The sequence below is a fragment of the Macaca mulatta genome, chromosome 1 (genome assembly GCF_049350105.2).
Source record: "Macaca mulatta isolate MMU2019108-1 chromosome 1, T2T-MMU8v2.0, whole genome shotgun sequence".
NCBI classification, from domain to species: domain Eukaryota; kingdom Metazoa; phylum Chordata; class Mammalia; order Primates; family Cercopithecidae; genus Macaca; species Macaca mulatta.
The window spans coordinates 36,268,912-36,296,187 of record NC_133406.1 but is presented as its reverse complement, the minus strand read 5'-3'; the positions used below and the strand labels follow the sequence as shown (position 1 = coordinate 36,296,187).

Below are 27,276 nucleotides of genomic sequence, written 5' to 3'. Positions count from 1 at the left end.
CCATACAACCTGTTAGTGACACAGTTGGATCTCAGATGTTTCACTTATAGCCCAATTAAAAAAAAATTACTTATATTCTGTTTAAAAATCATACATTATCTGTGCATACTATTCACGTAATGACCTTTGTGACTTCAAAATCTCATTATTTAAGTTTTTTTTTTTTTTAACATTTATATCTTATCTATTCAAGACTGCAAACTCATTTAAGGCAGTTGCTCTATCTTGCACTCCAAGAGAAAGAAAATCTTGTGCAATGTTTTGACGATAGGTGTTTAACATAAAAGGTTGGCATGGCAATCTTTTTATTCATCCTAGTATCATTCATTTTCCACTCAGTAAATATTTACAGTATTCTTTAAGTCACCTATCGTTCTTTTTTTCTTTAGATAACCTTAACTTTATTTCCCTATGACTCCAAATGAATCTGAGGTTCCAAATGAAGCTGAGGTTCTTCCCACTTTGTCCAATCTCAGAGGAAGAAGAATCCCTGTCTTCTTCCCAAATCTCAATTGTAATTTTGAATGCAATCATTGCTGCCTCCTTCCAGACAACCACTGTTGCCTCTACTATCATTCACCCCTACTGGCTCCTTTCCCAGAGTCAATATACACATTTTTTTTAATCATTTTTTTTTAAATCATTTTTCCCCCCCAAGACAGAGTCTTGCTCTGTCAAAGGCTGGAATGCAGTGGCGCGATCTTGGCTCACTGCAACCTCTGCCTTCTGGGTTCAAGTGATTCTCGTGCCTCAGCTACCCGAGTAGCTGGGATTACAGGCATGCACAACCATGCCTGGTTAGTTTTTGCATTTTTAGTAGAGACGGGTTTCACCATGTTGGCCAGGCTGGTCTCGAACTCCCGGTCTCAAGTGATCCACACGCCTCAGCCTCCCAAAGTGCTAGGATTACAGGCACGAGTCACTGCACCTGGCCCAATACACATGTTTAAATCTCCCCTACTTATAAAACAAAATCTAAGCAACTCTTCCTTCAAATCTGATCCCACTCCTCAAGATAACATCCTTGTTCTCCCTTCAACACACACCTTAGAAGAGAAACATAGAATAGTACACTTATTTTATTCTTCACTTTATTTTTAATGTAATATTTGATACACATAAAAGTTTTTATGTGTCAGGAAAATTGTGAAAAACTTTGAGATTGGGGGAAAAAAAAAAGATTCCTGGGTATCTTGTCTCCAGTACATCCGTTTGGTTCTTCTGAGTTATTTCACAACTCTGCACAGCTGTTGAAAACTGGTAATAAAAATTATTGTTCATAAACATGCCAAAGAATTATGTCCAGTGGGATCTAATGAATGTTGACTTATGTTGACCAATTTTGCAACTATTTGTAAATTTACTTCAGCATTCCTGATTGCATATGAGTGTTACTTTGAATTCACCCTTGACATATTTTTGATTCCCTTATAAATTTAATAATTTAAATGAAAATTCTGACACATATTCATTTCATATTTGTGTGAGAATCGTGATTTCACAAAAATTATTGCTGGGAACGGTGGCTCACGCCTGTAATCTCAGCACTTCAGGAGGCTAGGTGGGCGGACTGCTTGAGCCCAAGAATTTAAGACCAGTCTGGGCAACACGGTGAGATCCCGCTCCTAAGAAAAAATTATCAACATATGTGACACCTGTTGTTATCAAACAATATAATAAACACTTGTGAAAGACCAGTCAACTTATGACTACAACATCCCTAAGGAGAACTAAAAGATTCCTCGAAGAAATGGCATGGAGATGTTGGCATAGGTACATCAATAACAGCAATAAAAGATATATAAAAGTAGCACAGAAAAGCTTAAAGAGGAGTTTCATAAAAATTCTGTGCAAAAAAAAGTCATTCCTTGCTGATGGGATCAGAGAAAGCTTCAAGGAAGAAGTGGGATTTGAGCGGGGTACTAATGTGCCAGTTCTTGCCATTCTTCCATCCTATCATTAAACTCAGATGACAACTCACCTGTACTAGACTGTGCTGTCCAATATAACCACTTGCCACATGTAATTACTGTTTCGTGTGTGTATTCTGAATTGAGATGTATTTGAATATAAAACAGACAAGATTTTGAAGAGTTAATATGAAAAATTAATGTAAAATATCCATTAACTTTATTGGTTACATGTTAATATTTTCATATGTTGGGGTAAATACTACTTTAAAAAAGAACTACGACTTCATCAATACTGTTGTATCTATCTGTATGTTCCTTCTCTACTGCATCTCCTTGCTTCCTGTCCAGAAGTAATCACTACCCTGAACCTCATTTTTTCCCCAGACATCTGTCTGTATTCCTTCTTTTGCCTATTTTTGAGCTTTAAAAATCATATTTTAATGTATATGTGGATTAAATAATAGTATTTGTAATGTCAGAAAAGTGCCTAGTACGGGAGCCTAAGGCAGAAGAATGGTGTGAACCTGGGAGGCAGAGCTTATAGTGAGCCGAGATCGTGCCACTGCACTCCAGCCTGGGTGACAGGGCGAGATTCCGTCTCAAAAAAAAAAAAAGAAAAGTGTCTAGTACATACTAAGTCACTTATAAGCATTTATTAAATAAAATTTTAAAATATGCATTTATTTATACTTATAAGCATTTATTAAATAAAATTTAAAAATATGGTCTTCTGTGGTTGCTTTGTCTATTTTGTTTCTAAGACTTATCCAAGCTGTTAAATGCCGCTGTAATTCCTTATAATGAGAACAAGCTAATGTGTGACTATTTTACAATTAACTCATTCATTTTATTTGATAGACTTTTGAATTACTCCCATCCCACCTCCAACCATGTTGCCACAGACATTCTTATACACATTTCCCAGCACACATGTACAAAATTTCTTCAGGATATATAGACACGCCTAGGAGCAAAACTGCCAAATGCTAAAGTATATTAATATTCAACTTTACAAGATGGTGTCACATTATTTTTCAAAGCTATATCAATTCACACTCCCACTGATGGTATATAAGCTTCTGCTGACCCACATTTGTGCTAACAATTGGTATTATCAATCTCAATTTTGTCAATCTTCTGTATAAAATGGTATCTCTCTGTGTCTTAATTTTTATTTCCTTGATTAGTAATCCGTTTAAACATTTATATTTCTATGTAATAAATGTTTCTGTCCATTTTTTCTTTTGGGTTGTCTTTTTCTTATGGATTTCTAATTTCTTGATGTTTTGTGGACACTAATTTGTCAGTTAAATTTTATCCAGTCACCCTTCAACACACTAAATAATCTGAAATCTGTATCTATCACCTATTTTGGCAATGGCATTAACAACTTTCTCATTCTAAGTCTTAAAACAGCTCTCTTGGTCTCCCCTCCTTATGTAATCTCTCTGCAGTATTGTAACCATTCTCTTCTAGTTCCCAGGTTTTCCCCACCTTGAACTTTCCTATCTTTCCTCTAAGCCCTCACCATTCTTCTTTTTCCTCATGTTTCTTGAAAGCTGGTTTCCTGGAAATTGGTATCATGGTCTGTCATTAATCTTCCCTTACATTCTACATGTACTTTCTCTAGTATCTTAGTTCCATAGCTTTAGCTACTACCTAATTGCTGATGACTTTTGAATCTCTCTATATAACTGAGATCCTGACTTTCATTTCCAATTTAACATATCTAGCCATAATTTGTCCCTAAATACCTGTCATTCCAATTTCCTACCCTGGTTAGTGATATTACTAAGTGCTAAAGTTAGAAAGCTCCAAACTGCTGAAATTTAAAAGCTCAGGAAGAATTTACTATCTCTTATTTTTCCCAGATTTAAACCATTAGTGACTACAACATAATTACCGAATGCTCAAGAAATGATACATAATATAAATCAGAGGCCAGAAGCTGGCAGCACATCTGTCCCAATGTTTTTTAAAATCAGGAAGTATTACAGGAAAAATCTAAATGGCTCTTTTTTCCTGAATAATGGGAAGATCTGGCAACACTGTCTCATAATCCTTCATGGCCACAGGTACAGCTGAGAAGGTGCAGGCAGATCCCTTTAAATTAACCAAAAGGATGCCAACTTGCCATAAACTTCATTTCTCTCCAGTATCTTATTACTGATTTACTTCACTGATTTCTATTACCTGCTCCATTCTTCTTGTGAGCATTTGCCTTTCTAGGCCCTTGTGTTTGCAACCTCTGATATACCTATATAAGGCACAGGAATTCAAAGAAATGACTCTGTGAAAGAGGTAGAAAATAAGCTCAGACTTTAAATAAACGATGTGGATCAACAGTGTGGCCTAACAGAAAGAGAAAAACAGCACAAGCTATAGCAATAAGGAAGGGACGTACAGAAAGCCCAAAAGTTTTATCTAAAAGCAGCTTACAGCAACTAGGTAATCAATGACAGACAGTGTGGCATAATGCTTTGGCATTAGATTCAAATTCCAGTTCCACTACTTAGTACTTAAGTGCTAAGTTAAGTTACTTAAGCCTAAATTTGTGTTTCTTCAGCTACTGAGTTACTTAACATTTCTTCAATTAATGAAATACAATAGTATAGTTGTACTCAACACTTACTAATTTCTTCCAACACCCTATTTTCATAGCAGAAGAACCTTGCCAGAGGCAGGTAAAGTGATTTGTCTAAGTTCACATAGCTAGTGGAGAGTCAGAGCTTCCTTGTTTTTTACTTAGTTCAGGGTTATGTTTGTTTTTAAACCACACCACATCAATTAATAAGAATGACCTTATACAGAGAAGAGAGGTCATTTTGTAGAATAGGAGGATATGACATTATGTAACATCAGAATTTTAATATTTAAAAGTATTAAGTATCCGAAAGAATTTCACTCACGTTTGGTAATTATATATAAAAGCTGTTTCATCTTAAGATACATTATACAGTAAGACATAACATACTATAACAACATCAAGTTTCTTGTAAGTTTAAAACCTTCATTAGCAACTTAATAAGTAAAATGTTTACAAATTCTACTAGGCTATAAAGAGTATTACATTACTTAGGTGGCTGCCTCCTGACAAAGTCTAGCTCTTGTTCTTTGTTAACAAAAACCAAACTCATCAGCCTGCAACTATTTCTAAGTGAAGTTGAGCACTATTTTTTTTCGGTATTCAACTTAAAAGATCTCTGGCCAGCAGACTAAAATGTTTGTTTTATAATTGCCCGCTGAACTATGATAGTTTGTTTCCAGATGGTGCCCTTCCTTCAACCTGCACACAATCTCTCCTTGTTTGAAACTATTCAACCTCCTGCTGATCCCACCCCCCTATTTAAGGCTACAAAGAGGAAATCCTAAGGAGGAGATTCCCGCCCCCAGTCTCCAGCAATTTTTGGTGATGTAATATGTGGGCTGAACTTGAGTCTACTGAGAAAGAGGGAATCACTATTCAGGGGTACTGTATATACAATCTGGGTCAGCTGCAGCTGGTTACTGCATTTCTCCATGTGGCAGACAGAGCAAAGCCACAACGCTTTCTCTGCTGGATTAAAGACGGCCCACAGACCCGAACTTCTACTATACTACTTAAAATTACACAGGTGGCTCGTCAAATTCAATTGATTAGTATTGTAAAAGGAAAAAGAAGTTCCTTCTTACAGCTTGGATTCAACGGTTCAAAACAAAAATGCAGCTGCCATTAAAGTCACAGATGAACAAACTTCTACACTGATTTTTAAAATCAAGAATAAGGGCAGCAAGTTTCTGGATTCACTGTATCAACAGATACAAAAAGGTATTTAATATTTCTTTCATTTATAAATATTATGTATAGTAAATGCATAACTATTTTATATTTGTAGTAGAAATTTCAGAATCTTTTACTAAACAAAGACCTTTAGAATATACTAGTTTATCTTATCTGAAAAAGGTTTTATCTTGCAACTTGACATAAAAACATTAAGTACTGTGCGATGGTTAATGCATTATTTGAGGTTCAATTTAATGATATTTAGTGTATATGATTACAGACTGATACATGCATCCCATGCTGGGTTTCTGAAAACAAGTGCTTTAGTGACAGTAGAAAGACATTTTAACAAGTAACAGATTAAATGTATAAGGTTTATAGCACAATGATTAAAAACAAAGGAATACAAACTAAATAGTCATGAACGCAATTAGTTTCTCTTCTTGCAGCTACAGTGTGTGTGCTGAAGACATACATGAACTGTTGGATTTCTCAGAGTGTAGTCATAAAACAAAGCTAAGATATAAAAATAGTTGAAAGTCTTTGCAACAAAATCTCAATTACAGTATAACCAAATATTAACCAGAAATTCTTGTACAGATTTAAGAGTAATCTATGGCATTTCTTGTTCCAACTCAAAATTTTAAATAGCTTTCCAGGCTTACATGTAACAGTAATTTAATTTGGATGACAGAAATTAACTTGCTACAAATGGAATTACGTGGAAAAGCGAAGTTATTGATATACACATAAAAGCATTATGTAAGTAGTCAGTATTAACAACAGAAAATAAGAACCCAGAAGATTAATTAAATACATGACTAAAAGGCTAGAAATATGTAATATTTTTAGATAGAAATAATTTTGTTAAGCACACATAAGAGGTTTCCTTCAATATTCTATCTGGGAGCTTTTTTTACATGCATTATAAAAACTATTAAAGATAAAATTACTCGTTACCAATAGTATGCCTTAAACCAAAGACACTTACGTTTGTTAGATCTGGGGCTCCTTTGGCCTTGTAAAAATTAAAGATATTAATGGTTAAGAATCTTGAACAAGCAAATAATGGTAAAGCTAAAATTTTTTCCAACTTTGCTTTCGTGTCCTTTCCTTAAAGATTTAAAACTGTAAATACTGGCAGGATTTCTGTTAAACACACATTTTACAAGAAATTCTAACAAAATTCCCAAGCAATAGTGGATCTGAAATACTGTCATCTCTCTTTTTTATTGTTACATGCTATGGAAAGTGCAGGACTTTATTAAGCCTCAGTTCTTACTGACACTGTCTTAAGGCAAGCATTTAATCTGAACCCCAAATCACACAGATAACTATTTATCCTTTTCTTAAATATATCCAGGCGATTAGATTGTTTTCAAGTCTCTTCCCAGAACATATTTCACAATCTAGAAATTCTTTATCTAACATATCCTGAATGCTTCATAAATTTAACTTCGTTGCCTCATGTTGTTTTCAGTGCATGACACAGCCAGTTAAATGCCTCTATGAGTTTACCATCTGAAAGGAGGCAAATCTTGACTTTCGTTTCTTGTCTCTACTAGCTGGCAATATAGCAACTATGAAGAGAAATGCTACTAATAAAATTAACCCAATGCATAGAAGACCTTTTTTTCTCTTTTAAAAATAACTAAGTAAAGACTTAGATTTAAACATAAGTATTCTATAACTAATTTATAACATTCTCTTGGGGCCTAGGAAAATTTTAACATATACAGCAAGTTTTATGAGGTAACACAGATTTATGGATCTTTCGCTTCAAAACAGAATATATGTGAGAAAATATTAAATAAGAGAATGTTTTTAGAAAACATAACAGTAAATGTATTTTTAAAACCAGTTCTTTACTCCTGACGTAGCTAGTCTACTACTTAAGAAATGTGGCTCCTTGCCCTGCTTTAAGTGACAGTGAAGCCAATATTTTTGTATTATTAAAAAAATTGTATTTATTTAAAAAATAAACTTTTAGTTGCCTCCTTTAAATGCTAATTTAGATCACTTTTTCTTGTGGTAAACAGTGATTTATCTTATGATTTAATCTTATAGGAACCACAATGAGCCAAGGCAGAATACACACAAGGAAGCTGCTTTTATTTTAATTTAGATTAGCATTTTGGTGTTTTTTGTTCTTCAATGACAATACTGATGCTAAGTCCTAACAGCAGTCTTGGATGATGAACTTTTAGCTGTTCTATAAAAATCTGTGTCTGGTATTAATACGAGCTGTTCAATCAGAATATTACTAATAAAATTCTATTTGTTTTAGAGTTTTATATTACTTCCTGCATTCTCCCTGCTTTGGTAGTTTATTTCATAGCAAATATTATTTAAGTAAAATAATTTTCTGATCTAAGAGTTTCCATTCTAGTATTAAAACAAACGGACTTTAGCAGTAGGTAAGTTAAATTAAATATATAGGAAAAATGATACACATGTGCCCAGGAGCATGACAGCTTTTGTTGTCTTGTCCCTAGTTTTTTAAATAACCCATATCTAAATTCCACGAATCTGGAGATATAATAAATATTTTATCGGTTTTTGGTATAGGTAACATATATAGTAAAAGTCTATTTTTAAAAATAAAATAGATGACTGTTTCTGTCTGAATTTTCTATATACGTCAGAAAGCAAGTTATGAAAACATAAAAAGCTAAAAAAAAACCCACGTGTGCTTTGGCTATCAGTCAGCAAAAGAAGGCCTCGATAGAAATACAGATTGTTATGGCCTCCCTATCTTTTGTTTTCATTCCCTCTCTTGTTGGTAAAATAATAATAATTCTCCATACTCCATCCATATTTGCCTTATTTTCATTATCTACCCGTTTTGAAGACACTATTCAACTGAAAAATACCAAAAACAAAAGAACATGGTTTTAGAAAGTGAAAGTAGCAGTAGTCTTCATGACGATAGCAGAAAAGTCTATATTTCATTGACATGACCTTTGTTTTTGGGAGGGGTCCATAATCATAGGTTAGATATATAACTACCAGCTGACAAAGTACATATGGAGGGAAAGACACTGCAGCAGAAAAGTCTGAGATGTAAAAAATGATTTGGCAGAACTTGGACACAAATTCTACCAAAAATTATCCATAAACACTTTTGTATAATTAAGTAACCAGTCAATGAAAATGGATATAAACCAGGAAAAGGCTGTGAAAAACAAGAAACATAAACTTAAGACTCCTCTGTGGTTATGATATGACTAGGGTAAAAATCACAGGTTTAGAAAAGTTAGGAGTAGAAGGTTTGAATCCCATTTGAGTGATTTAGCTTCTCAAGGATTTTACTCCTTTATAAAATGATACAGCATTACTTCAGTGTTGTAAATGCAAATAGTTAACATGTGTTAAGCTACATAAATATAAGGGTTTGAAAACATGAACTCTGAAGTCCTCAGCCGGGATTCAAATTCTCGCTCCATCACTATGAACCTGTGTGACTCTTGATAATAAGGTGCTTAACTTTTGGATGCCAAGTTTTCCATCTGAAAGTGGGGATCATAATAATCTACTTCATAGGGTTGTGGCGATAAGTAAAACATGAAAATGGCTTAAAACAGTGCCTAACACTGAACAAGCACTCAATAAACATTAATTACTGTTATTGTTGTGTTGTTATTAATAACAGGCATAAACGACTTAGGAGTTGGTTTCTTAAATCAAGAAACAGGTACTTATGTGGAAATTTGGACAGAAAAGCTCTGTCTTAGGGTATCCACTGCCATCCTTCAAAAATGGCAGATAGGTATCAAATTCGCAAGAGTGAAAAGGTGGCCTGTAATAGACCAGCTCGTTAGTAGATCTGATGGAGTGAACATACCTTACCCATTCTACTGCTGCTACTTTTGTGGGAGGTAACTAAAGAGAAAGGAAAAAGTATTGGCTCTTGAAACTGTTACCTCAGAAGAATTTGTACTATAAAGAAGTATTTCTCATCTGCTACAGCAAAAATGAAACATTCCAAGCACATATTTTAGTATATGTGCTGCTGCTATAAATACTGACTATGGGCCAGAGAACCCGATCTAGACCTAGTTCTAATCCTTGTGTGGCCTTAGCCTTCAACATGCAGAGTACAAAGAGGTTCTTGAATGACAGGGTCTCTAAGGCGTTTCCAACTCTGACATTCATATTCAATTACAGATATGTTTCTTTCCTTGGTAATGTACGTAGAAAATTACTAACATTGTACTAAAATACAGTTCAGTAGAACTTCTGTTAGAAGAACAAATCTGCTGAATCATCTATAAGCTTAGAGTACATATAATTATGGTTCAGGAAATATAATTACCCACAATGACTGTGAGCATTCTATCATTCTAAAACCTGTCACTAATCCCAAAAGGAGATGCTATAAAAATAAAAAGCATATGATGCTAAAACTATCTGGGTTTAGATTTGTCTAAAATCTTTAACTTTATTGAACATTTTAATGAAGAAGACATAATTTATTACAGAGGACCAATTTAATTGGAATTGCATGGTATGAATCTAAAACATTGGCTAGTAAAGTCACCTGGTAATTGTAATACTGGTTAGACAAGAATGTTTTAATTAATGCCTTACAAACACTGTGTACCATTTTCATAGTCTTAAGGTAGTGAGCTTTTTAAAGGTAAGAAAGCTATCTTATCAGGGTCTCAAAAGCCTCAACAGCACTAGCAATGTACCTTTGCACAGAGTGGACACTGACCAAAATCTGCTCAATAAACTGGGGAACAAAAAGCATTACAATAAGGTGATAGCTGAAAGAGCTATTCTCTGAAACCTAATTTTTAAACAAATGCCAAAGTACTACAACTTAATATTAAAATTAAGAAATTAATAAAGTTAATTCTAGCCTAATTTATTAACACCAATATTCAGTTTTCCCCCAGATAGTTTTTAATATTACTGACTTTAATGTAGATTAACATGAATTCTTTTTGCTTTTTCCCCTTCACTGATTTGTTTTTCAAAAGACATCATTTTACAACCTCATTTCAAAATGAAGGCTTTTACCTGGACCCTAGGTGTGCTATTCTTCCTACTAGTGGACGTTGGACATTGCAGAGGTGGACAATTCAAAATTAAAAAAATAAACCAGAGAAGATACCCTCGCGCCACAGATGGTAAAGAGGAAGCAAAGAAATGTGCATACACATTCCTGGTACCTGAACAAAGAATAACAGGGCCAATCTGTGTCAACACCAAAGGGCAAGATGCAAGTACCATTAAAGACATGATCACCAGGATGGACCTTGAAAACCTGAAGGATGTGCTCTCCAGGCAGAAGCGGGAGATAGATGTTCTGCAACTGGTGGTGGATGTAGATGGAAACATTGTGAATGAGGTAAAGCTGCTGAGAAAGGAAAGCCGTAACATGAACTCTCGTGTTACTCAACTCTACATGCAACTATTACATGAGATTATCCGTAAGAGGGATAATTCACTTGAACTTTCCCAATTGGAAAACAAAATCCTCAATGTCACCACAGAAATGTTGAAGATGGCAACAAGGTACAGGGAACTAGAGGTGAAATATGCTTCCTTGACAGATCTTGTCAATAACCAATCTGTGATGATCACTTTGTTGGAAGAACAGTGCTTGAGGATATTTTCCCGACAAGACACCCATGTGTCTCCCCCACTTGTCCAGGTGGTGCCACAACATATTCCTAACAGCCATCAGTATACTCCTGGTCTGCTGGGAGGTAACGAGATTCAGAGGGATCCAGGTTATCCCAGAGATTTAATGCCACCACCTGATCTGGCAACTTCTCCCACCAAAAGCCCTTTCAAGATACCACCGGTAACTTTCATCAATGAAGGTGAGTAACCTCTTACTGTAAAACGTGGGAGTATGAGGTTAATATTTTTATGCTTTATCAAACAATGCTCATAATAAATGCTTATTCTTCATTTTGTGATGTTATTATACATGTACATTAAAATTTCTATTTTTGTTTTTTATTAATATAATCAAGAATTGAACTTAAATACATCTCCTCTTCCAGCTCTGAATTTCTAGAAGGTTATAAAAACTTAGTGTACTCTGTGAAAAAAAACAGTCTTCCATCCAAATTCTTATAATTGAGGGGCTACTATTCTTGAATAAATCCATGTTCCCCTCCGAACCACTCCTGTGCGCCATAACCATCCTATCAGCTTCTAGCTGGGTCGTCGCTGCTACCCAACAATTCTTTTATTTACCTCCTGCTGCTTGTACCATCATCTTCTTCAAAAGAAATACGTAAAATTTTGCTTTCACTCTCTTCAAGCTGTAATCACACCTCATTATCTTCACTCTCAGCAGATGACTCATCTACTACCATACTGAGTAAGTCTAATCAGGTCCTGAGTTTTGTTCTTTCTTATCTTGAAAGCATCTGTACAAAAGCCATACCTCTTGCCCTCAGCCTCAAGAAGAAAAGGTATCGCTCCTATTTCCAAGGCTAAACAATTAGTACTGCGTATACTAAGAAACATAAATGTTCATTACTATAAAAAAAACTATTGCATTGATCATGCATGATTCCAAACTCCACTTTTAAATTTCATTTCTTTCTCTCTTCATGCATTCAACATCAGTCACTGATCTAGCTGTCCAGAAAGCAAAGATGAATAATTCATCTTTGTTTCAGTTTACTAAACCCACTGCTAACTTTCTGATATTTATTTTACACTTGTATCCATTTTCTTATAACTCATTCCCCAGAATCCTTTACAAACTGATTTGCTTCCTAAGAGTGGAAGGGAAAACCCAAATGCCCCAAAGCAATGAGTAAATAAATTGCAGCTCATTCACTCATTGAAAAGGCAGGTCATAAAACACATACTATGAAATAATTTTAAACAGTAACAATAAAAACAAAGAATAAAACTAGAAAGAAATATATCACGAAGTGGTTTCATCTCTATAAGTGAATACCACTTGGCTGTTCACAGCCCTGCTTTCCTGGCCTTCTCCATTTTAATATTCTTCCTTCCTTCCTATTTCTTTAAGTCCTTCACTGGCATCTTCTTCCTTCTATGCCTTAAAGTCTTTCTTCAAGATTTGGCTTCAAGTATCACCACTGCTCAGATGATTCCTGAATGGAGCTCTCCCTCCTGATTTAACCAAAGCTAGATGTTAGCATTTGGATATTTCACCATTACCTCAAATGCTACTCTTTATTGAAACACCTTCTTTCAGCTTATCTGTCAATTTAGCAGATCTCAAGGCTTAACTCAAATAATACCTTTGATGTTATGACTTCCCAGATTCAAACAAACATACCTAGGTGGCTCTTTCCCCAAATCACTGACTATTTCTTAAACATGTTTTCTATATGATATTACATTGAAGTTAGTTATTGATACGTCTGTCTACTTGTTGGTCTGAATGCTTCTGGAAGATAGTTAACTGTCTTTTCACCACTTGATCTCAACATCTCTGTTTTGGTTAATGTTGTCACCCCTTTCCAAATGAGGTTGGCTCATCTTTGACACTTCCCCAGCTGCCCCATACATAGGCCACTGAATTCTACCCAGGTCTCCTTTTTGGTCTCCTGTGTGCATGTCCCTCATTTCTATTCAGACCCGGAACTCTCGTTTACATTCAAATGATCCACAGCAGCAGCCAGAAGGCAGAGACTCCATAGGCTACCAGCTGTGTGATCTTCAGGGAAAGAAAATTATCTGTGCCTCAATTTCCTTACCTGTGAAATGGGAATAACAGTATTTACCTCGTAAGATTTAACAATTGAAGAGTGCTTAGAACAGTGCCTGGCACTCAAATGTTAGTTCTTACTATGAACTGTATAATAGCTTGCCAACTGGTGTAACTCTGTTTTCTCTCTCCATCAAAATATATTTACATTGCCAGCAGATCCATCTTCTTAAACTACTTACATATCTGCTTTCTGCAAACAGAAAAAGTCCAATTTGCTTAGTCTGGCTAAGTATAATGTCCTCCTAAAGACTCAAGCCTACTTTCCTAGTGGACCTTCCACTAGTTTCCTTCACAAAAACCATCTGTTCCAATAAAATAAATCCACTCATTTTCCCCTAAATATTTTCCAAGCTTTCGGCCTACTCAAAGAATAAGGTTCAAGCCAAACCAACCATCCATCCATCCAACCAACCAAATAAATAAAATGCAACTCCTCCTTGAGGCCCTTGTTGACTCCCACAGGTTTGAAGTGATTGTTCCTCTCCATGAATACCTCTACTCTCTGTAACACATGTAAGACATTATGTATAGTCCCTCCTGAATTATCAGTTATCTTTACATACACTCAGCATACATCTAACTAAGATGCTTTTCAACTATATTATAAGCTCCTTCCTGGTAGATGGTTACTGTGTCTTATCTCATACTTATCTGCAGTTGCTAAATATGTGTTAGCTGATTTGGTAACATTTTTATAGAGCTTCTTAAAATTGTCATTCCAAAGACCCTCATGAAAGTAATATGTTATATCATACTGGATTTGTTCATTTTATACTGTTCTAAGTTACAGTAGCAATAGGCCAGAGTATCATTAAATTAGGTAAATAATGATCATTATTAATATCCTCGCTGGGCATGGTGGCTCATACCTGTAATCTCAATACTTTGGGAGGCTGAAGCAGATGGGATCACTTGAGGTCAGGAGTTTGAGACCATCCTGGCCAACATGGTGAAACCCTGTCACTACTAAAAATACAAAAATTAGTTTGGCGTGGTGGCGTGTGCCTGTAATCTCAGCTATTCAGGAGGCTGAGGCAGGAGAATCACTTGAACCTGGGGGGCGGAGGTTGTAGTGAGCTGAGATCGTACCACTGCACTCCAGCCTGGGCGACAGAGTGAGACTCAAACAACAACAACAACAAACAAACAAACCTCAACCCCTTTGATTTCCAAAGGAAAATGCGGTGTATTAAGTGATCCACTGGGTACAGAAATGAAAAACAGAAAATTGCTTTTGATATCCTTTAAAAAATTTTGTTTTATGTAAGCTTTTATATAATTTATCAGTAGTTTGTATATGTAAGTTATAAACAAACATAATTGAGCTGTGTGAATTTTTTTTAACTGATGAGGTATACGATTAAGTAAGTATGAAGACAACTGCCAAGGAGTATTCTACGTGATCCCTGAAGCCTGAGTGGATGGCATAACCAATTCTAGCAGAAATCATTATTCACATTTTTAAACACTGACAAACTTTTCTAAGAAAATGTTTATACAAAATGAAACATACCAATTCTATGTTTTATTATACACTGAGCATTAGTACAAAAAAAAACCCACTAATGCTACAGAATTAAACCTCATGTTACGGATTTAGTATGTCAAAAGTCCTCTTAAACACATTTTGTTTTAATGAAAAAATGGTGAACTTATTCCCAATAAACCTTTCTTTAATGCAAAAATTAAGGGCATGTAACTTTTTTCTGTTATTCATTATTTGTTTTATGTAAACATTAACTTTTTACTTATTTTACTCTATAAATGTTGATCTCTTAAATTCAAAGGCATAATTTGCTACACCATAAGAATTACTACACTAATTAGTACATTAATGAACACATAAGGGAAAGAGCATGGAATTAAGAACCACTGGTTCCACCATTACCTTTGTTATGTAACCTTGGGTAAGTCACTGCCAGTTTGTGTTTTCTCATGTGTCCAATGAGAGTGCTGGACTGGATTATTCTAATATCCTTTCCAAATTCTAATATTGTGTGATTCTTACTAAATTAAATTACTACAAGCAACAACAAATAGGCTAGCTATTTTCTTTACATAATGTGCTCAATTATTCACTTATGTTATTTTTACGTCTCTCTGGAAAAAGATGTCTCAGGCTGTTAAGGTGCTTGCACAAAAAGGGTAAAGATGGATGGCTACTGGTGTACTTATGTATGCTCTGGCACCAAGAAATTCCTATTACTGTACTTTACATGTAGGTACGTGGTCATTCTAAAGTCTCTACGTGCATAAGGTGAAAATAAACAACAATGTATATTTTAAGAGGTGTTTAGCCAGTTACAAAAGATAAACACTGTATGATTCTACTTATATGAAGTACTTAGAGTGGTCAAATTCATAGACAGAAAGTAGAATTGTGGTTGCCAGAGGTTATGGGGAGGGTGAATGGGGAGTTGTTTAATGGTTAATAGTTACAGTTTTGCAAGATGAAGAGTTCTGGAGAAGGATGGTGGTGATGGCTGTACAATATAAATGTTCTTAATGCCAATAAACTGTACATTTAAAAATGGTGAAGATGGTAAATTATTATGCATATCACATTTTATAAAAGGTGTTATGACCATCTTTTATTTTCTTTAAAAATGGTTATAAGAAAAATTTACCTCAAAAAAACCCATGAATTTATAAAACATAGTATTTAGATAAAAAAACATTTTTCAAACACATTACCTTCTTCTCTACCTTAAAAACAAAATGTTTGAGAATGTAATAATCAGCCTGACAAGCTGCAATCAATGAAATTCTTGACTGTTAATGTTATTTGGTGCCTGCATTTTGGGTTAGTCTTTTATAAAATAAAACATTACTCTTTTACAAATAGCATATTTATAAAAATAAGTTTATTCTTTGTAGGAGAGCTGAGTGGAGAAAGTTCCTTCACCATGCGTAAAAGCATAGATCTGAATATCAGTAAACTTGGATTCTGGCAAAGCTTTCTGGGGTTCAGTAGCCTCTTTTGTAAATAAATTGTTGTGATGATTAAACGAGGGGGTGCAGGTAGAAGTGTTTTGTGTATGATCTGGCATGGTTTGACCACCGTTAATTATTACATATGTTATACACTTCCCTTTATGTGTCTTTCCTTGTCATATTAGGTTTATGAGGACATAAATGGTAAGCTTAAAAAATTAAAACTTTGTAGTGGCGGGCGCCTGTAATCCCAGCTACTTGGGAGGCTGAGGCAGGAGAATCGCTTGAACTTGGGAGGCGGAGGTTGCAGTGAGCCGAGATCACGACACTGCACTCCAACCTGGCGACAGAGTGAGACTCCGTCTCAAAAACAAACAAACAAACAAACAAACAAAAAAAGTTAAACTTGGAAAGTAGTCATTAGAAACTAAAAATATGCTTTTTAGTGGTAGGGTTATTTTAAATCACCAAATATTTACATTTTTCAAATTATTTATAATGCTTCTTAACATACCTTTTAGGTATAATTGGTTTCAGTGGAATACTTATACTAACATTTAATACAAAACAAACAAAACAAAAAAACTAGTTAAGCCAAGGTGCTGTTGGAAAATGACTGTATTAGCCAGTTATGAGAAAATAATTGATAAATTCTTTAATAATTAAAAAAATAAAAGTTTGGTTTGCTAAATACAGTTTAAACATACAGATTAATAAATTAGGTAATTCATATTATTACAGAAAGACCCTACTGTCACTTTAGAAAGTATTTGTCTCAAACGTCCCACTCCAGAAATGTTGAATATATTTATCTGAAAGTTAATGCACAACCCAACTGAAAAGTTTACTTCTCAAAAGATCCTACTTAGTAACCAATAATTTGAAAGCTCTGAATTGGTTTACTGTTTCTCTTGTCACAAAAAGGATTCTCTTTGTAATTTTATAATTAAAAAGTTCTTTTTACAGAAAAAGAACACATATGTTACAGATGGCTCCCAGTAAAGCTGCTATTCAAAGTATGAAATCCTTTTTTCTTTTTTAACTCGCTGTTCTATTCAAGATACGGGTTCTTAATAAATACGTCTTGGGAAATAATGTGGCATGACTGGTCAACATTTCTCTTTCTGTAAATCAGAGGTATTAATACGGTTTCATTAGCCCTATGTAAACTTTAATCCTCACATAAACTGAGGAACAGAGAGACTGGTTCTTCAAATTCAATGTACAGAATTCCAGCTGCCTGCTTTGAGAAGACTCTTGCAAAAAAAAGTTAATACTATGCTTAGTTTAAAAGAAAGGTAATTCCACTTTATACCTTTTGAATCACCATGAACAAATTCCTGATTCACATATCGATCAATTTATTTCTGAAAATATGCAAACCTTTAAACTAAATCTGGCTTCTCAAGAATAAAGCTTAAAATTTTCTATTTGTCATTTAACAATTTCTATCAAGCAATGTTTTTTATGGTACAGAAAAAGCAGTGAAAACATTTAAGATAGGGACAATAGATAAGTCTAATTTTAGGGCAGAAAGTAAATAGGATTTGCAAGTAATAATGAGAAAATACTTCTGCTAGGATCAACAACATACACTGGACTAGGACAGGTTAATGGTATGTTTATAAACACAAATAAATATTGAATTCTGATATTTAATATCTTTACTGAGGAGAAAAAAGTAGCTTTATGCACTGCTAAATTTTATTCATATGTTCTGGAAAAGAACTTCAACTACATTTTCCTAAGTCTAGCAGATATCCAACTGTAAACACAAAGCCCACTGCAAAAAATGGGTTGAAAATTAAAGCTGAAGGTGATCTTAAATTTGCATAATTGAAGTCTTATCAAATCAAAGCTGGATTCAGAAAACTCAGAACTCTCCATTTGGCTTTAAACAGCTGAATGTCTATTAAATAGCAGAAAATGAGTATAGCTCTATGGAACAAATGATACTTGACAAATATTCTGTCAACATTCAGAACACTGATGTTTCTAAATATTCTGCAGCAAAGCAAATAATCTAATAAAAGTCCAACCTTTGAATATATACTTAAATGTAAACTGTCAAAACTATACTCAAATGAATGCATAGTAAACATTTATGAAAATGATATTCATAGAATAAGCAATACAAAGATAACATTTACAGAATATGCAAATTTATAAAATGAGATAAATATTTATATGTTGTAACAAAACTACTTTCATGTGTGCATTAACTATAATACTAACAGGTTTTAAAGTAAGAGCGATGCTCCTTAGAGATCTCAGCTAGTTCTTAGACTTTGCTACCACATGCCCTACATAACTCCATCAAAGTACTTGTCATATTATAGTGGAATTCTCTCTTTCTTGCGACTTCTCCCACCCTGCACTTGACTCTAAGGTTGTTTCTTTATCCCTTGAGCCTAAAACAGTCCTTAGCCTATAGTAGATGCAGAAAGGACATTTCTTGAAAGAATAATGCAGAATTAAGGGAATTCTGGGAACCACGCCTACTAGGAATCACGTAGTTTTGTAACTACATATCTGAATTTCTAAGGGGGCTCAAACTGTGAATACACACTGAAAGATAAAGTCCTTGTCTATGAATACTGTAAGTAAACAAATATACTACCTGCATTACATGAAATAATCTAAGAATGAACCTGGCAGTCATAATTCACTTTTCCTTCCATCTCACTCCCACATAAGAAATTAAAATTCTGTAAATTTCATCTTTTCTGAAATACAAGCTCTTTACCCTTCTTCCTACTTGACTACAATGCATGTTTCCTATAATGTGAAGTAGCCCATATGTGACCAGTGAAAAGGAGAATAGTGGTAGCAAAACAGAGAGGTTATATTGGTTTACATGGGATTTTTTCCAAACATATTAATGTTTTGTGCCACAGGTAACTGCAGCTGAATATAAATTATGTTAATAGCTAAAATTAGCTACTATTTTTAATGCATGTATTTGCAGAATATGAGGTTTTTCAGTAATATTTATCTGCAGTAGAAATGACTGTACATTCATCTTTGGTGAGCTATATTAAATTTATTAAATAAGCAGATATTAAATAAGCTACTTAAATTATTAAATAAGCTACAATTATGTGTTAAGATGAGGAATAAAAGAGAAATGAAAGAACAGACAATTACCGATGATGACTACTTTGTTAGGTATAGTGTTAAGGGCTCTGAATACTTTCACTAAGTTGAGTCTATCCCAGGAACACAAGGTTGGTTTAACATTCAAAATACAATCAATGTAAAGGCTGGGTGGAGTGGCTCATGCCTGTAATCCCAACACTTTGGGAGGCTGAAGTCAGAGGATCACTTGAGACCAGGAGTTCAAGACCAGCCTGGGAAATATACCAAGACCCCATTTCTCCAGAAAAAAAAAAAAAACAAAATTAGCCAGGCATGGTGGCACGTGCCTGTAGTCCTAGCTACTTGGGAGGCTGAGGTGGGAGGATCACTTGAGCCCAGGAGTTTGAGGCTGTGGTGAGCTATGATTATACCACTGCGCTCCAGCCTGGGCAACAGACTCCAAAAAAACAAAACCCAAAACCACATATATACATGTGTGTGTGTGTGTGTGTGTGTGTGTGTGTATATATATATATATCTGGCAAAGTATAAATAACACATTTCTCAAAATTTCAATAATCCTCTTATCCTTATAGTACAGAAATTCTTATAAGAACTTTACTTAACTCTCACATATTTCTAGTAAAATATAAAATTTGACAATAAGAATTTTTATACATTCTTTGTTCTAATATACATATTTTATATATTTTCTTCTAATATATACACTTTTTTGTTCTAATATTGATTAGATATAATATACATAATATATATGTATATTCAATGTAATTCGTGTACTAACAACAAAAAGAAAAACCCTATCATCATCTCAGTAGGCAGATAAAAAGCCTTTGATTCCTGTGATGTATCTAGTTAGAAAAGAAATTAAAAAAGAAAAAAAGATTTTAAAAGCCTTTGAAAAAATCCAAAATCCATTCATGATAAAAACTCAGCAAACTTGACTGAAAGGACAGTAATTTTAAAGTAGTGGTTATAGCTATTTTCAATATCTTAAAGGAAAATCCGTTTATAATGAATGCAAGATAGGGCATCTCAAAAGAGCAATAAAAACTATGAAAAAAAGAATCAAACTGAAACTCTAGAACTAAAAAATACAATACTTAAATATAACCCAAGAAAGACACCATAAATAAGGCTTTCCAGTTTCTCTAATTTTTACTAGTCTATTTATGGACATTGCATTATAATTTTTAAAAATTTAAGACAGAAAAATATCAATGAACTATAATAAACATGTGGACTAGAGAAACTGATGTCCTCTTGATTTTTGTGTGTAGTTTTCAGTTTCCTTGTATTTAAAATGAGTAATTTAATTAACAAAAAATTATGGACAGTTTCCTAAGGGTTTAAACACTGATGACATGAAGTCAAAAAAAAAAAAAAAAAAAAAAGAAAAAAGTCTCTGTCCTCAAGGAATAATCTACAAGGAAGAGCTCGTAGTCTCTAAGAACCCCTTCTATTGTTGTAGTTGTGGAACTACCCAATGAGATTAATTCTATCCCAATAAGACCCAAAAGGAATACTGAACATATCTGGCAAAGTACAGATAACACATTTCTCAAAATTTCAACAATCTTATTAACCTTATAGTACAGAAATTCTTGTAAGGACTTTACTTGACTGAACTCTCACATATTTCTAGTAAAATATAAAATTTGACAATCAGAATTTTTATACATTTTTTGTTCTAAGAGATCTTTAGGGTAATTCTTTTTTCTAAATCCGTTAATATATTTTGCATGTTTATAAAAAAGGCTTGAAACACTGGAGAAGGATGAAACTAAAGAATATTCACTAGATCCAAAAATGTGGAAATCGCAAGTTCAAGAGTCAGAAACCCTAAAAGCAATTTCACAAAATTTGTAAAATTTGAAGAAATTATAAGTGGATTAAAAATGGAAAATACCTAAAACTATGAAATAACATGAGGGCAAATGCATGCAACACAGCAGTTCAGAGCAGAGACTCTGGGATTAGATAGGGATTTATGTCTAGGGTTTACCATTTTCTATGACCCATGACCTTAATTAATTGTTCTATCTCTAGAACATCTATAAAGTATCACCAGATAACTGTAGGTTAAATGAGAAAACTAGTATTAGTCATATAGATTGATACAACTCTTTAGATAGGCATTTATGCTAACATTCCTGAAATGTGTTCTCATGGGCTGTTAGTAAGTGTTGTTGGGGGAAATTTAAGATTCTATGAGTTTGGGCATCTGGTTTATTTCAGGGCTTCTCAGTCTTTAATATGTAAATGCACATTGAGAATTTCCAAAAGGGAAACATAATATTTTGCATTTCTAAAACTTATTTGACTGACCCCATTTGCAATGAGTATCTCAAGGTACTAGTATGTTCCACTGAAATCAAATTTCCAAAACTGTGACTTGGGTACTATGTAGGACTATGAATAAATTGATATCCTCTAATCCAATAGATCGATCCCTCAGCATTTTTATAATATTAAAAAGTGAATTCAATAAGAATGAAGACACTTTGTGCAGTGTTTTTATAATAGCAAAAATCGTAAGACCTCAATGTCCAATGATAGAGAGATAAAAATATATCAATGTCAAGGACTATTATGCAGCCAGAATGGAGACTACAGCTGCATGAAAATGTTAAGACAATCCAATTTTCTACATGTATTAGGATTATAACAATATAAAATATATATATATATGGACAAAGAAAAGAACAGATGAAAACAAAACAAATTAATGTTCCAGATAGAACTGGAGTCACCCTTTTATTTAGTTTATATTTTATAATATTCTATATATGATAGACAGTGGTTAACTGTAAACAAAGACACAAAGGTAAGAATCTTGATTAAAAACTTTTAATACGTCTCTTCTCATATTAAGTTTGCTGATAATAAATGATATTTAAATTATAGGACCATTCAAAGACTGTCAGCAAGCAAAAGAAGCTGGGCATTCGGTCAGTGGGATTTATATGATTAAACCTGAAAACAGCAATGGACCAATGCAGTTATGGTGTGAAAACAGTTTGGATCCTGGGGGTTGGACTGTTATTCAGAAAAGAACAGATGGCTCTGTCAACTTCTTCAGAAATTGGGAAAATTATAAGGTAAATCAGTGATGCAGTCCTAAGGGAGGTAAAACAAACCCATTCTTGCAATAATGCAAGAAACAAGATGCTATGCAATAAATAAGATACACAGTTAAAAATAACTATCCATATGTTTTTTCATTATCTACATCTGTCAAAAAAATGATTCTCATCTCTAGTTTTAAAGTGAAAATTAAATTGTAAAAAGAAAACAGAAGATATACTTTAAAATGATCCCTTTCAGTTTGGATGACTTATACTTACTACTTTACAAAAATTACTATTAGGAAAGAAATGTTGGGCTCTTTAAATGAACATGAGAGAGACCAGGAACCCTTTTTAAGGATCTGGGTAGTATACTAGCTAATATTTTTAGTAGCTATGGATAAATTTTATTCTCATTTGCCTTTGTCTTAATTTGTAGGATTTGAAGCTAGGTCTGCAAATGATTACTGACACATTAGAAGCAAAAAAAAAAAAAAAAAAAAAAAAAACAGAATGACAATGTGTGGCTTATAAACCTCAAGTGACCAACTAAAATGGAAGCTCACATTATCACTTAAATGGCCAATATCTTTATGCTATTGAATGTTTAACACTTATCTATAAAAATGTTTACTATATACTTATTTATGCACTCATGTTTCTTCACTTATTAACAGAAAGGGTTTGGAAACATTGACGGAGAATATTGGCTTGGACTGGAAAATATCTATATGCTTAGCAATCAAGATAATTACAAGTTACTGATTGAATTAGAAGACTGGAGTGATAAAAAAGTCTATGCAGAATACAGCAGCTTTCGTCTGGAACCCGAAAGTGAATTCTATAGACTGCGCCTGGGAACTTACCAGGGAAATGCAGGGGATTCTATGATGTGGCATAATGGTAAACAATTCACCACACTGGACAGAGATAAAGATATGTATGCAGGTAAGTATGAAAAACTTTCATTCTTTGTAGAATAATCATCTTCTATACATTAAATAGAATCTACTAATATATATGCTACTAAAGTCTTTTCAAAAAGGTCAGTTTTGGTCACTGTAACAGGAAGTATAACCTACTGAAAGAAATAGCTTTTAAGATCTCTTCTATAAGGCAATCCCAAAGTGTGATCTATGTGAAAAACAAAGTTCTAGGAAAAAAACACAAAGCAAAACAGAAACACATTCATCTGGAAATAAAGTGCAAGTGCCTACAATTCATAACAACTTAACACCTACCATGTGCCAGGCACTGTTGTAGGTGCTAGGGATATAACAGTGAATAAAGTTCCTGCCCTTTGGAGCTTACTCACTGGAGGAGAGACAAAACAATTTGTTAGGTGGCAATAAGTACTCTCAAAAATAAAACTGAGTAAGAAAATAGAAAGTGGTGGGCAGCAAGGCCTGGGATGGGGGCTATTTTATATGGGTTCGCCAGGAAAAGCTACTGTGAGAAAGTAACATTTGAATAAAGACTCGCAAGGAGTGAAGGATGCAAGCCATCTGGATACATGGTGTAAGAGCATTTCTTTGAGGGGGAAAACCAAGATGACTGTAACATGTGGCACAGGAATAACAAAAAAGCTTGATTCAAAGGGGAAATTAGTATTTTCATTAGAAAGAAACAACTAGACCATCCACATAATTTCAAATTTAGTTTTCATATGCTTTTGACTTTTTAACCCAGCTTTCTGGTCCTGATAAACAGATTCTCCCCCAACAATTCTCCCCTATCCCTGCCCCAAACTGGTTTTTCTCTCCAGCTGTATTTTGGCAAACAGCACACAGGTCTTTATTTTAACCAATTTCACACTGGTAAACAAGAAAAGAAGAGAGATATGACCATAACTTATGTCTTATTTACAGAAACCCATTTGACTGCTGGTTTTATTTTACTTTGTATTATTTTTTGCTATTTTATTTTGAAAATTCAGTTTTCCTCAGACTTTTACCTTCTTCTGTATCTTTCCTTCCCAATTTCTTCCTCTGTAACTCTTTCACATATAAACACTGCTTGCATCTACTCTGCTACCTAGAAAATTAAATCCCCCTTTTTTAAAAAAGGCACATTTTAAGCAAGCAAAGAGCAAGATTTAAAAAAAGGCAATTCAAGTAATCTTTCAAGTAGTTGATGCAACAGCAATAAAAAAAGTGAAGACATTTAAAACTGCTAAGATAAAGGTAACTGGAATTAGTAAGGGAAGTTCAAATTAAAGGCAGAATAAGTTTTTGATGATTGCAGAGTACCACACCTAGAAGAAACTTTTACGTTTATATCTATATTTTTTCCTCAAAGGAAACTGCGCCCACTTTCATAAAGGAGGCTGGTGGTACAATGCCTGTGCACATTCTAACCTAAATGGAGTATGGTACAGAGGAGGCCATTACAGAAGCAAGCACCAAGATGGAATTTTCTGGGCCGAATACAGAGGCGGGTCATACTCCTTAAGAGCAGTTCAGATGATGATCAAGCCTATTGACTGAAGAGAGACACTCGCCAATTTAAATGACACAGAACTTTGTACTTTTCAGTTCTTAAAAATGTAAATGTTACATGTATATTACCTGGCACAATTTATTTCTACACATAAAGTTTTTAAAATGAATTTTACCTTAACTATAAAAGGGGAACCTATAAATGTAGTTTCATCTGTTGTCAATTACTGCAGAAAATTATGTGTTTCCACGTCCTAGTTATTTTAAAAATTATGTTGACTAAATACAGTTTGTTTCCTAAAATGTAAATATTTGCAAATCTTAGCTATATTTTAAAACATAACTAAATAACATGTTCAAGATCCTTAACAATTTATTTAAAATCTAAGATTGCTCTAACTTCTAGTGAAAAAAAATTTTTAAAATTTCAGCCAAATAATGCATTTTATTTATAAAAATATAGACAGAAAATTAGAGAGAAACCTCTAGTTTTGCCAATAGAAAATACTTCTTCCATTGAATAAAAGCTATTTCAAACTGAATTTGTGCCTTTCACATGGAATGATTAAATCTGAATTCTTAACAACATATCCTATGCTGATTTTCCCAAAACAACATGACCCATAGTATTAAATACATATCATTTTTAAAAATAAAACCCCCCCACAAATAATGCATGCATTATTTAAATGGTCAATTTATAAAGACAAATCTATGAATGAATTTCTCAGTTTTCTCATATTTCTTCATATGATATGCTGAACACCAAAATCTCCAGAAATGCATTTTATGTAGTTTTAAAATCAGCAAAATATTAGTATTACAAAAATGCAGAATATTTAGTGTGCTACAGATCTGAATTATAATTCTAATTTATTACTACTTTTTTTCTAATTTACTGATCTTACTATTATAAAGAAAACAAACCCCATCCTATCTGCAATTCAAATCAGAAAGTTTGGACAGCTTTCCAAGTATTAGTGCATACTTTGAACAGGTGGGACTAAAATTCAAGGAATTGGCTGTTTTCCCAATACTGAGAATTCAACAGCTCCAGAGCAGAAGCCACAGGGGCATAGCTAGTCCAAACTGCTAATTTCATTTTACAGTGTGTGTAAAGCTTAGTCTCACAGTGTCTCTGCAATCAACAACTTTACTAGTGACTTTCTGGAACAATTTCCTTCCAGAAACATATTTACTGCTTAGAGGTGACTTTTTCTTAATTTATTTGTGAAGTTAAAATTTTAAAGATATCTCATGAAACTTTTGCTTAAGCAAAAAGAAAATCTTGAATTGAAATGTGTGAGGCAAACTATGCATGGGAATGGTTTAATGTGAAGATAATCATTTGAACAACTCAAGTCCCTCAACATGACCAATGTTTTTCATCTGCCACATTTCAAAATAAAACTTTTGGTGAAACAAATTAAACAAAATATCCAAACCTCATAGTGGCATTATTCTTTGTTTTACCTGTGGTCCTCTTAAACTGGTTTTTCAGTCCCTCTCCTCTTCCTCCAGAACCGAAGAACCTGTAATAAGATTCCTGGAAGGAACTGGGCATCTAACTGCTATACCAAATCTTAAGTGAATAAAACTGTACCAAGGCATCTCAGTTATTGAAAGCACTATATCATTTCATTTAAACACCCAAAACTTTATCAAAGACAAGTCTTACAGAATTTTCACAGAAGAACATTATTAAAACTAGAATGTGAAAGTCAACACACAACCTTGGAAAACTAGGCTGAATGCTAAACTGCCTTAGCCAATGGGCCCATTCTGCTCTCCTTCAGAGAGCTGATTTATTTTACTCTGAAGTTCCTAGACAGCATAATAACTTGGGCAACTAAGTTTCTTGAGAGAAGAAAATAAGAAGTGGTATTATATGATAGTTAGCTCAGGTTCTGAAGTCAGAACTGCTTGGGTCCCTGGCCCAGCTCTACTACTTGCTAGTTGTGTTACCTTGAGCAATTTATAAACTCCTGGCTCAGCTTTCCTGGCTATAAAATGGAGTATAATATCTAGCTCATGTGGTTTTTGTGACGATCAAATAAATGAGTTGATACAGGTAAAACATTAAGAATAATGCTTGACACATGTAAGTACTCAGTAGATTTAAACTATCATATTATTACTACTCATCTACGTACTTTCTGCAATACAAATCATAGCACCTTGCATAGAGTATGTGATTAACAAATGTGTTTTAAAAACAATATCCGGGCTGGGCGCAGTGGCTTACGCCTGTAATCCCAAGACTTTGGGAGGCCGAGGCAGGTGGATCACTTGAGTTCAGGAGTTCGAGACCAGCCTGGCCAACATGGTAAAACCCCATCTCTACTGA

At 34.0% G+C, this 27,276-nt stretch overlaps 2 protein-coding genes across 4 annotated transcripts in view; one reads left to right on the top strand and one right to left on the bottom strand.

Moving 5' to 3' along the window:
- The window catches only part of RALGPS2 (Ral GEF with PH domain and SH3 binding motif 2), a 201,141-nt gene that overhangs the window by 44,482 nt on the left and 129,383 nt on the right, over positions 1 to 27,276 (bottom strand). The window lies entirely within an intron of this gene.
- Positions 5,073 to 25,471, top strand: ANGPTL1 (angiopoietin like 1). The gene is made up of 5 exons (XM_015122922.3): positions 5,073 to 5,721; positions 10,662 to 11,510; positions 22,331 to 22,524; positions 23,169 to 23,439; positions 24,790 to 25,471. The coding sequence occupies exons 2-5, from the start codon at positions 10,688 to 10,690 to the stop codon at positions 24,975 to 24,977; spliced, it is 1,476 nt and encodes a 491-aa protein (XP_014978408.1). The 5' UTR covers positions 5,073 to 5,721; positions 10,662 to 10,687; the 3' UTR covers positions 24,978 to 25,471.

Coding starts and splice junctions, on each gene's coding strand:
- ANGPTL1 (XM_015122922.3), top strand. CDS start 10,688: ATGAAGGCTTTTACCTGGACCCTAGGTGTGCTATTCTTCCTACTAGTG. Junction 11,511..22,330: donor GGTAACTTTCATCAATGAAG/GTGAGTAACCTC, acceptor TTTAAATTATAG/GACCATTCAAAGACTGTCAG. Junction 22,525..23,168: donor GAAATTGGGAAAATTATAAG/GTAAATCAGTGA, acceptor ACTTATTAACAG/AAAGGGTTTGGAAACATTGA.